The sequence below is a fragment of the Limulus polyphemus genome, unplaced genomic scaffold (genome assembly GCF_000517525.1).
Source record: "Limulus polyphemus unplaced genomic scaffold, Limulus_polyphemus-2.1.2 Scaffold3523, whole genome shotgun sequence".
NCBI lineage: Eukaryota > Metazoa > Arthropoda > Merostomata > Xiphosura > Limulidae > Limulus > Limulus polyphemus.
The window spans coordinates 101,154-114,455 of record NW_013669133.1 but is presented as its reverse complement, the minus strand read 5'-3'; the positions used below and the strand labels follow the sequence as shown (position 1 = coordinate 114,455).

Here is a 13,302-nt window from a genome sequence, read left to right as displayed (position 1 = left end):
GACATGAAAGTTCGAGAATGACGTGGCGTGATACCAGTCACGTGACCTCGATGTCGTAACAGTATATTAGACATCAGATATTACCATTTATCAAATACTTTATAAAACTTTTGAGATTAATGGATAAAAATACCAAATTTTTATTACGCTAATATTAGTTTTAGAAAAGGAACAAGACTGGAAATAAAATTTTACATTTTAAATAGAATCACACGTAGCGCCACGAGAAAAAAATGAAGTAAAATATTTAACGTTATTCCATGAATTAGACTGAATCGTAACCAAAATATAAGGAAGACGTAACTTATCACAGTAGCCAAAAAAGACGTTTTGGGAAAATTGTTTTGTACACTAAATGATGCCACTGTATAGTTGTCGTTAATGGCCTAGTTTGAATTTCCTTAACGGTAACACTAAAAACTTAATACAAAGTTACTTATATGCCAGTGGATGATAAAAGTCCATTTCTGTGAAAAATAGTATTATCCATTGTCTGTCATTTGGTCTTAAAAGAGACCAAGTTTTTAAAAGATAAAATTCGTCTGTAAAAAATACAAAAAGCAACAACAGCTGGAATACGCGTGCTAAACTGAGGAACTTGTGTGATATTTGTTGACTTTATGAAATAAATAATTATATGAAACTGTCGCATATAGGTTTTAAAGTAATATTCAATATTTTTTAAACAGAAAAGTAGCAAAATTTCATTTAATGTATATATATATATATATATACATACCTAAAGTATTATTTTTATTATGATGTTGAAAGACTATGTATTAGGGTGTGGCGATACAGCGATAGGATACAAGCATCCTATCGTGAAGCCGTGATACTATTGTATCGATACATCGTCGGATTCGATATGATTTATGTATCTTTACGAAATTTGGCAAGCTTTCAGTAAACATTATAAGCCTTTTGTACAGAAAAAAAATCAGAATTTCTATAAAGGTATTTTTGCTAAAAATTAATGTTTTAATATACGGACTCAAAGTAGTCACTGCTCTGAGTGTAAAGCAATTTTCATATTAAGATTAAAAATACTTTTCTCCATCTAAAAATTAACAAATTTCTTTTGTATAATCTCTAAAAAACCCGAATATATATTTTTTCTTTATAGAATACTTCCTTGTACCAAGAACTACATTTGCTTACACTAAATAACTTAAAGCTCTTTACATTATACATCTGTTTTTATTTAAACTTTGTTGCCAAGACTGTCAAACTTTGTAACAAACTGTTGGTAAAACTTTTGTATCTAGATGCGTATCGTATCGTGGCATCAATATCTAAATACGTATGGGTACTGTATGCTATGCGGGTACTATATATTTACACTGTTAATACGGATATTATACATAGATATACTTATAAGTTTCAGAGCATTCATAGAATGAATAATTTACTTTTTCTTTCACTTTTCCTCCCTTCCAATCATGTGGGAGGTGTGAAGGCTTAATGAAAGTCATCTATCAATACCAGAAGTATATATCATCTTACAATAACAAACTGAGTATCATACGAGTCACCATCGATTACCAGTTTTGAGTCTGCAAGTGATGAATGTTTTCAGTCATTAGGTTCTATTCTGGTATCAGAGCATCTTGAAGTTCATGGTACTGAGGTCCAGGCTTCTGAGTGAACATATTTATCTTACACCAAATTCTTTTTTTTATTATTATTATTTTAATGGAGGGGTAAATTTTCTTGTTGCTATGCCCTTTTAGTATGACGTCAGATCTTCAACTCTTGCAATTTGTACAGCTTAAAACAACTTTTCACAAATCCTACAAAAAAAGGTAAGTTATGTAATTTCTTCAAACAGAAAGGGGGAAAAGAGTGAGAACCCTTGTTCGAGCCTTCGTAGCATTGGTCACAGCGCATTTAAATCTAAATGGGTTGTTTCGCTGTCACAATATCACTAATTATGAAACCTAACATCTAAAAGGAAATAAATATAATTAGTAGCTTGTTGAAAGTAATATATTCCACTATTGAACTTTATGACATTATATTTAAGACGGTTTTACTTTTATTTAACTTATATTGTTTTCAACTTCAACGGAGCATAATCACAAAAAAAATATATTCTTGACTAAAGGGTACACCATTAATAATAAGAAAGATGATTTCTATATAAGGATGCGAATAAGCAGACGAACATTTCCACTACTTGAAGCTTGTATATTGTGGGAATGACGTTCGAGTATGGTGAAAGTTGTCGGCAGGGTCAAGATTTGTAGGTTTTTACAACGCGTGTTCAGTGGAACTCACTGTAATTAAAACCAAAACAACTTTTATAAAGTTTTAATTCACAGGCCTGTGTAATTCATGCAAAAACATATTTAACAATGCTAGTTACACAAAAATTAGAATTTGGTTACTGGATTCGACATGAAGGTTTTCCCATAAATTCCCTCATAGCTTCATGAATTTTCACCCATAATTCTACTTACTTTGTTTGTTTAGAATTAAGCACAAAGCTACACAATAGGCTATCTGTGCTCTGCCCACCACGGGTATCGAAACCCGATTTCTAGCGTTATAAATCCACAGACATACCACTGTGCCACTGGAGGGCAACTCTACTTACTTACAAAAATAAAATAAAAAATGGAAGAGAAACTCGACAAGATGTTCTTATGTTTTCGTTATAGCTCTTCATGTCATGCATCACATCAACGTGCTGAAAAAATAAATTGAAATTCTTGCTACCCAGTCAAAGTCAGCTAAATTTAATAACTGATTTTCCATAATTCAGCTTCGCAGATTTCGAAAATAATATTATTATTTTTTCTATCAAGTAAGGATATTTTACGAATCGGGAAGAAGAAAAAAACCTCTTACTTAGATCAAATTATTATTTCGTTTACCACAATGGACATTTTTTATTGTTATGTTTGGGTTCTAGAACGATCGATAAGAGAAATATATAGCCAGTAGTTGTCAACATTTTAAGCATAACAAAATGTGAACCGATTTTAATGAAAATGATTCACTTGTGTAAAAGTACATATGACGTTTTGTGGAAAATTTGCACGTAATGGAGAAAAATGGATATCATTTTCGGATTCAGTGAACAGGAATTATTGTAGAACATGTAAAAAGTCCAAGAAAATAAAACTATCGTAGGCCTATGTTATTGGTTAGGGAATTAGGTAGTTGGTTTGTAGTTAAGCGCAAACTATACGTTTGGCTATCTGTACTCTACCAACTGCGAGTATTGAAACCCATTTTTTTAATGTTATAAGCCCACAGAAATACTACCGAGTAATATGTAATATAATATAGTGACGATAGGGTTATTGGGAATGATTTTTAATGTGTCCTTATGAAGTAGAAATATCACCCAAATTCATTTTTAATATCAAAACCTCATTATCTGTTTATTTCTTAACACGTTTGAATTACAAAATTACAATAATATTGTTACGCCTCCGTTCGTTAGTTAATTTTCAGTAAACTCTTTCCGACGAAACTTTAGCGACACAAGTCCTTTCTTAAATAAAACTGATTTATTCTTTCTGAATATAACTTGGCGATACACTTAATTACAACAGTCGCGCTATAACAACCGCTATAATTCGGGGCAATGAGTAATTGAACTGTAGTCAGAGAATGTGTAATTGAACTGAGTATTGTTAAAGTCGAGCACGTGAGAAGTTCGTTGAGTCACGTTGTGACCGTCTTATATATACCAGACTAATACATATCTAGTAAATGATATGGCATTCACGAAGGAACAGGATATTTCTAGAAAGAGGTGGCGTGATACTAGTCACGTGACCTCGCTGACGCAACAATATCAATTGTTACTAAAGTAACGTAATGGCATCTCATGAATTATTGTGACGTCACACATGAATACATCTTGCTACCAAGGGATCAGGAGTGAGAAAAATGGGTCAGTTACAAAACGTAAGTAGTTTCTTGTTTCCATATTTATCCGTGCACAAAGCTTCAATGTGGATGCTTTAATAATGTTATCATAACCATTAAACAACATCAACAGAAGCAGTCTTCTATACTCGATTACCTATACGATTATGGTAATTGTCACAATAATAAATTTCTTCTTTATCCTCATTGAGTATGTTGAAACGAACCCAGTTTCTAATATAGAATTGTGTTACGTTTATATTAAAAAATATGCTTATTATTTTTCTTTCTTGTCACAAAACAGCATAGAAAACACAGTTCGTTTTTTTAGAGTAAATTCTCGCTGTTATTTCATTTTGTTTTCTGGCAAATTCTATGTTAATTACTGGCATTTTATCCACTAAATCAACCGTGATGTACTTTAAAAATAGTGTGTATATAGTTTGTGTAGTAAACTATAAGAATGCTTATTAGTCATTAACACCTTAGCGCAGTTACAGTGTCCCCTGGTGGGACAATGGTAAGTCTTCGGATTTACAACGCTAAACTCAGGGGTTCGATTACCCTCGGTGAATACAGCAGATAACCTGTTGTGGCATTGCTATAACAACAACAACAAAAAGTTAACATTTGGGATTTGCTTTAACGACTGGTAATATACAAGTATTATTATACAGCTGGAAGTCGGTTGAGTGGTACTATACATCCAGGAGTTGGTTTAACAAGCAGTATTTTACAGCCTGAAATTGGTTTAAAACTAGTAGTTTACAGTTTGTAAGTGCTTTAACGAGATGTACTGCACAGCTGGAAATTGGGTTAGCGACCAGTACTATACAGCTGGGTTGGTTTAACGATTTGTACTATACATCTAGAAATTGGTTCAAAGAATAGTACTATACAACCGGGAGTCGGTTTAACGAATAGTGCTATACAATTGGAAGTTTGTTTAGCGAGTAGTACTATCTTAGAGTTTAGAATTGCTTAACAGTTGAGAGATGTTTTAACGAATAGTGCAATACAATTGAGACATGTTTTAATGAGTAGTAATATACAGCTAGAAGTTGGCTTAACGAATGGTACTAAGGCTGTATAGTACCATTCGTTAGACCAACTCCCACATGTATAGTAATACTTGATAAACCAACTTCCAGCTTTAAAGAATACTGGTCAAACCATGTCCCAGCTTTATAGTACTACTCCTTTTCGCAAAATTCAAAAAAACAAACTACTCCTTAAACCAATTTCCAGCTGTATACCTACACGTTAAACGAGTTTCCAGCTGTATACCTACACGTTAAACCAATTTCTAGCTTTGAAGTAATACTGGTTAAACCAAGTCCCAGCTGTGGGAGTTAGTTTAATGAGTGAAACTATACACTTTGGCGTTGGTTTAACAATCTGTACTATTCAGCTGGAAGTTGGTTTATAAGAGTATAGTACTACTATACAGCACGGAGTTGATTTAATGAGTAGTACTGTACAAAGTTGGAGTAGACTTAACGAGTTGTACTATACAGCTGGAAGTTGATGGAAAGAGTAGTGGTATATGGTTGGAAGTTGTTTTAATTTGTAGTACTATACAGCTGAAAATTGCTTTAACGAAGAGTAATTTTCAGCCTGAAGTTGACTAGTATATAGCAGTTTGGAGTTGGTTTAACGAATTGTACTATATAGCTGGGAATGGATTTATCAACTGGGGTTGGTTTAACGAGTAGTATACAGCTGGAAGTTAGTTTAGCAAGTAGTGTTTCAGAGCTGGGAGTTGCTATAACGAGTAGTGCTATAAAGCTGGAATTTGGTTTAACGACTAGTACTTTACAGTTTGTAGCGCTAAAATTCGGGATTCAGTACTAGCTATGGGCACTGGGAGGTCATTTCGGGGCCATGCCCTCCCTGAAGCACGGGAGGGGTCCCAAATTGCAGTAGATCAATATTTTTTTTTGTTAACCCAACTATCCTTTTTTTTTGTATTTCTTCGGTTCAGTGTCGAACCCGAGTCCTTTTGCATGCTAGGGTAATGTTTTACCAAGATGGAGCGGGATGGCCCTGTGACACAGCTGCCTTCCTTCTGGTCAGTAAATCAACATTAAGAACGGCGGCGGGCATCCTTGGTAGTTTGTCATAAGTACAGATACGCTTCATCAACTGAGATAGAATACCAACTAAGAGACCATAGTAAACGCACTTTTTATTCAGCAATCGAAACTACCAAATGTTGAAATAGAATATATGCCAAAAAAACTAAAAATTCCTTGACAGTTCTCAAAGTCTTAGGACTAATATTTTTTTGTATCAAATCCTGATATACGGTGTTATTTTATAAATATACATATATATTAAATTACTTTCGCACTTTTGTAGTTCGAAAACTAGCATGAAACAACAGTTTATGATGTTTGTGTAGCCTTTTCATCACTTTAACATCTACTTTTGTTCTGAGATATTTTTGTTTTATATTCAGGTTCAAATCCACATATAGTTTTAATCAATGTAATTCTGACTTCACATGTATATCTTTGGCTTCTCCACCTGTAATATTCTGACTTCGTATTTGTATCTCTAGCTTCTCCACCTGTAATATTCTGACTTCGTATTTGTATCTCTAGCTTCTCCACCTGTATGATCCCGTCTTTATATCTGTATCTATGTCACCTCCATCTGTAATATCTTGGCTTCATATTTGCGTCTTTGGCTCTTCCACCTGTAAGATTACGACTTGATATTTATATATTTGGCTTTGCCACCTGTAAATCCTGGCTTGAATAACACAGAGGTTACTTCAGTCTGCTCGGTAATAACTGTCCGAATTCTTGAAACTAAATATTAACTCTTCATAAAAACGTGTAATATAACAAGTTGAAAAAGCACCCCTCGTAGCTCAGCACAAAGTCTTTGAGTTTAGAACCCTAAATTACCTGGTTTTGATACCCTCAATTGGCACAGTACAGGTAGTCCATTGTGTAGCTCTATGCTTAATAACAAAGAAACGAATAACACATACAAAAGCTACATCTCCCAACGTTAAACCAACTAATATATAGCAAAAAATACGTATTGTAGATTTTTTTTAAACCACAATTGATTGGCATTATAAGGTGAATAATATTAGGGGCGATGATCATTGGAAATAGATAAACAAGCCTAACACGTTGTACAGAGTCTAAACATAATCAAAATATTTGTGATCTTCGTTCTTGATCCAAAATACAAATATAATTTAATGAAACGATGCTTTACATGCCAATTAAACTCTTTCACTTACGCAACCGTGGAGGGTGAAAATAAATGTCTCCGACACATTGTTTATTATTTTACTTTCCATTAAGAGCGGGCTGGACATGGTCTTGTAATAAACGTGGCCGGACTGTGGATCCGAGGATTCATGGTTAGCAATTCGTTGTTGCAAAACGTTCTCCGCACGTTAGAGCTGTGGATATACTATTAGAGTGAGAGTGAAATCCCACTTGTCAATGAGACAAAGAGTTGGAAGTGGGTGTTGTTGACTAGTTGTCTATCAGCTCAAAGTTAGGGATGATTATGCATTAGTACCGGTGGTACCAGGTTGCTGGTACTCGAGCATCTCTAATCATGTGACTTGAGCAGTTAGAAATTCTACTATTCTTCCCAGTGTGTTCTCGTGGGAATTTTTTTCCACATCAAAACAAATTGTAAATTATCTGTAAGTCCACATGGTATGATGACTATGGCAATGAATCAGTTGAAATTTCTATTTGTTATAAATGTTATGGGAGTCAGCTCCAGAGAAATCTATGGGCAAATTATAAATTACTGCATGCCAGAGGTAGGCGTGGAAAGTGGTTTCTGAATTTTCAGTGATTGCTTTTTAGCCCCATAAAACTGAAGAATATAAAAATATAGCTTCAGAGTATTGATGACGAAATTATAGATAATATTTTACATTACATTTCGTAGTTTTCTAGGCGGTGAACAAAAATATCCAGAAGAGGAGACTGCTCAAGAACAAATATCGAAATTCTCACACTAGGGGAATTTGAGGTTGTTTTTAAATATTTCATTATATAATTAAGAATGTAAAGCTTATATAATATTAAATTTTGATTTATTATATATGGTTTGATGTCAAGTTTGTTCGCATACCATGATAATTAAGTTGTTTAATTACATTTTGCAGGTAACTTACTAAAACGTCGTGACATGCGCAGTTTGATTTGTCCGCATGTTAACGGTTAATCACGCACGCACCTACCTAACGTGCAATCAGTCACGTAGGCACATTCATGTTCTCTTCCAGAGCGTGGGAGTCACCAGTTTCCCATAGTTCATGGTGAGATTCGCTTATCATCTGAAGTATGAACTCAAAAGTACCACATCAAACATTTATAATTCTGTGAAAAGCGAAACTCCGAAGATGGGACATATGATAACAGATATTATTCTCAACATGTGATGTGCTATAAACCAGTAACGGTATAGACTGCAAACCCTGTTATGCACAGATTACCCTTTTGTAATGTAGCGCAAAATTTTGAAACAAACAAGCAATTAAAGGTATTTAAAACTCACTATTCTAGTCAGATGTATTTATCAATCGTACACACACAGTCTTTGGGATAGTTGACAGTAATTCAAGCACCATGAGGGTAAAATGTTTTTATTTGATTTGAAAACCTAATACACATGTGCACATTTTGTATTAAAAGAAAACATCATTAAGCGTATTCATATCGTCTACAATACTTTTTCTCACTGTCACAAAAAGCTCCAGTAAGCAAAAAATACTTATACTACAAGTACAAAAACGACTACCCATTTTTTAAAACAGCGATGTGATAAAAATTATAATGAGATGGTCCTTCGTGCCTACTACCTTTGAAAACACGAATTTTTTCGGGTGAAACGTAGCTCGTGTCAATCACAAACCACTAAAAAACAGAGATATTCATTGTATTTCAAATAGTAGTAAAGCTTAAGTCAAGCCCCACTAAATGTCGCCACTTGCCACATTTAGTTATAGTTGTGAACACATATATTTAAAAATAATAAATTGGCGATGACTGACAACATACTTATAAAATATTGAACAATTAAGAATATATTCCGCAGAAAATAATATTAACCTTTATAAAATATTAACCAAAATACAAGATACCAAAAACGCGTATTTTTGTTTGAAAGTTTTACTGCAGTATTTAAAGATGGCTCTGCTAAAATTTAAGATTTTCATAAAATACATAAACATGTTGTAAAACTAATTTTGCAGAACACATTATCTCAAGCAATAATTTATCTTTTTGTCTGAGAAAACTTACATTTGCCTATTTTAGTAAATGAAACCAAGTTTCACATGCTCTTTGCAAGACAAAATTAAAAAAATTCGCTCAGCTTCTCTATAATTTAAATGAGTGTCCAGAAAATACAATTTACATATTATTATTATTATTATAAAAAAACAGTATCTGTTACACACAACAAAATGTGTTTTGAGATTTAAAAAACCCCACTAGTTCCACATTTATATCTGCAGGTTTCTAGGGAGAAACGTGGTTGCAACATTAATCATTCATATCCAGAGGAGCAAACACCGCTCTCACAGCAAGGATACACGTTTTCATTGCCATTCAGTGTTGCTAAAATACATAACACTAACTTTTGTTTGCCAAAGAAAACGGTATCTATTTCTAGGAAATATAAAACTTTAATGAACATTTAAAAAATAATAAATTTTCTTCCTATATTAGCTTGATACCGTGAAATTTTCATGTAGGTCGGTTTCTTAGCGCCAAAACAATGACTATTGGTAAGCGTGAGTACCCTATATTCTTAAAATTACAATTATCACTAGACAGCATCAACGACTCTTTCAGTCTCCATAGTCTGACCTCAATGTGGTATGTTCTGGATATTTCCTGGTGACTAAAAAGGTGTCAGTTCACTCCACGGTGACAAATTAATCCATTTAAATTGATTTTATTACAAGCAGATATACTAGGTAATTTTAAGATACCGATTCTTCTATTGTGATTATCACTCGCCTCAGAAGCTCACCTTCGTATCTACTGAAAGTTGTAGCGATCGAATAATAATTGCTCTCATGGTTAGTAAGATAAAACTAGTTAGTAATTAGTATCTAGTCATAACAAAAACGTTACTAATTAATAAGTAGACTTAGGTAATCAGGTAGGTTACTAACAACGAGAAAACAATAATCTAGTAACTCCCATACCTCCACATAAACATTTTATGCAGTGAATATATTAAATACCATTAATGATACTATAACTGCTTTTTCCTACTAGATGTCATATAAATAACATAGATCTCTCGGATTTGAAGTCAGTATCGGCTGTAGTGTAACTATGGACAATGTTTTTTCGTTACTAATCATTATTATCAATAAAGTGTTAATATGTTTTTAGTTATTTTAGCGCCAATCAATGAGTTTTTATTTTTTAAATTTAGCTAGTTAAACGAACTGTCAAAATATAGCATTGAATAATTCCATCGACATAAAGCAATGCAAGAAATGTCTAAACATACATTATCAAATCCACTATCTCTTTACTCTATAAAAATACACATTTGAATCAAATTATATCATCACGCAATACACATAACAACAACTACAATTACACTTAATCAAGTAATCAATAAAAAAATAAAAATGCATCATATTTTATTTCAAAATAACCGTACCAACAAGGAAATAACTATAAAATATTGGTTTTCAAACTATCACACCAGATTTCGCGATTTGTCAAACCATATTAAATAAATTGAATTTGTTCTCATCTATTACATACCTGACGAAAACATACTTGAATACGATGTAATAAACACAAATATTTCTTATTACAGACACGAAGTCAGTGTAATGCCTGGGATAACAAGTTACTAGCGCCTAAATACGTTTCGTCATCTATTGAGCATAATATTAACTACAGTGATAAAGGGTTGGTAAGTTTTTATTGATTCTGCTTAATTGTAGAGACGTGTGTGCCAAACATTGAATACGAAATTCTAATTCCACTATATGAAGGATACATGCTATAAAACGTATCACTTTTGTCAACGTGACAAAAACCACAAGTTCATGCAGCAAGTTTTTCTGATATCTTATAGTCTAAATTTCTTCTGTAGACCTTACACTTTAATAACGACACTGTATAAAAATTTAAACATTTTCCAAAATTAAAAAAAAATTCAAAAGTATTTAATTTATCAATACATTAAAACAATAGAAATATAGACTAAACTTTGCCTTAAGCCTTTCATTATGCACGATTAAATGTAAATACTGAGGCGTAAAAAATTCAATCTTTTGTATTAAAATTATTTGCAAAAAAAAAGATAATGAGATTTAGGGTCATTCAGGTATAAACAGAAATCTGATCTAGAAATATAAATACAAAATATATATATAAGGCTATGTGGCCTACAAAGTATTTTTTCGAGTTCCAGGTAGATATAATTCAAATTATTTACATAAAATAACGTCACAAAGGAAAATAAGAATCAGTGACTACATCAGTAATGGAGGATTTCATAATTCTATCATTCTTTTCCTGGTGGATCTCTAGCATAAGCTATGTTCCTAATATAACATAGCTCTTTGCTTCATGTCTTTCCTTCGCCATTCAGGCAGGCGATAGAACTGGAGACGACCCATGTTGAAAATACGCTGAAATTCTTCACTGGATAGGTGGCGCTGAAAAATACAACAACGTAAATCATTTAATTTTATATATGCATCAAAATTAAAAAATGCCAATAAACAAGGCAGTAATAGTTGTTGTTGTTTTCGGGAATGGAGGTAGATTCCGCACATTCATTGTTACAAACTTTTGAGATTAACCCTTGCAATCAATCTTTACTATATGTGACACATCTGATATTTTTCTGGCAGATGCAATAAACGCTAATAGGGCATTAATTAGGGCATTTTAGAGTTTTAAAACTGTGATAATGTGTTTCTTGAGTTCTAACATTCCACCTTACGTCACACATAATTACGATAGTGTTTGAACGTCTGTTCATCCTTAATTTCAGACATGGTAGCTTTGGGAATTACTTACCAACCAAACTTTATCAGAGTGAGATTCCATGATACCATTTTCTGTATTCCGTCTTCTGAGATACCAGTGTCTTAATTTCATAGCATTTCAGATTTTAAAAAATTGGAATATTATTTGCAAAATATATTATAAATAATAAAAGTTATAAGAAAATGGTACTCCAGACAGTAATTGTGGAATTCCCCATTGAGCCAATCAATGGGTTCTTGAATTCTACACTGTGTTGGCCAGTGGCTTTGAAATTTCACATTGCGTCAGTCAGTGGCTCTGATTTTCCATACTGTACCATTGATAGCTCTGGAATTCCATATTGTGTAAACTAGTGGCTTTGGGTTTCCAGTGTGTGCCAATCAATGGCTCTGAAATTCCACGTTATGCCAGTTAGTGGCTCTATGATTCTACATTATTCTAGCCAGCAGTTCTCAGATTTCATACAGTGCCACTTAATGGTTCTGGGATTCCATATTATGTAAGCCAGTGGCTCTGAGATTCCACACTGTGCCAACCACTGGCCCTGGGGCTCTACACGTTGTGTTCATAAAGCTATCCATTTTCTATCCCATTAACCTGAAAAAGGAACGTGTGTACCTTGAAACATCGTCAAAATATAATATTCAAGACATTTGATAGTGTTACACCTCCAGTCGTTAGTTAATTTTCCGTAAATTCGTTCCGACGAAACTTTAGCGACACAAGTCCTTTCTTAAATACAACTGGTTTATTCTTTCTGAATATAACTTTACGATACACTTAATTTCAACAGTCGCTCTATAACAACACTATGTCTCACGTGGCCAACAATATTTTGTCCTCATACATTCAATTACTCATTACCTCTGTTGTCCCGTAACGTTGTGACCATCTTATATATACCAGACTAACACATATCTAGTAAATGCTAGGGCATTCTTGATGGAACAGGATATTTCTAGAAAACGGGTGGCGTGATACTAGTCACGTGACCTCGCTGACGCAACACTGCCCCCTCCTTGGTATTGTTCGTCCCAAACAATAGCCACTTACAATAAACCAATAACAATTAACAATAACTTAATTAAATGTACAGAATTACAAACACAAAATTACAATTCAACAAAGTCTCTTAATTTTACGGGACGTATCTTCTTCCGTACTGGTCTCTGTCTCGTTAGCTTCTGCTTCATATGGGGTTCATCTGCTTCATCAGGAAATGTTCTATTGTCGATAACAGTCACATCAGTGGTAGTAACTTCATCAAGAGCTTCACCGTTTCCCCTTTTCAAAACTGAGTAGAGTTTCTTCTTCGACAGTGGCTTTTTCAGGTGACACTTCTTCAGCAGCGTCATTTGTTCTGTTGTCCACTTCGTCCCAACTGATATGTCCTGGA

General features: G+C 33.5%; 1 protein-coding gene across 1 annotated transcript in view; it reads right to left on the bottom strand.

The window, feature by feature from the left end:
- Nucleotides 1-10,229: 10,229 nt before the first annotated feature.
- LOC106469517 (actin-binding LIM protein 3-like) overlaps nt 10,230-13,302 on the bottom strand; it is a 96,753-nt gene continuing 93,680 nt past the window's right edge. Inside the window, exon 22 of the mRNA XM_013930015.2 lies at nt 10,230-11,569. Within this exon, the coding sequence (XP_013785469.1) occupies nt 11,456-11,569 (114 nt within the window). The 3' untranslated portion in view covers nt 10,230-11,455. The remainder of the gene's footprint in view (nt 11,570-13,302) is intronic.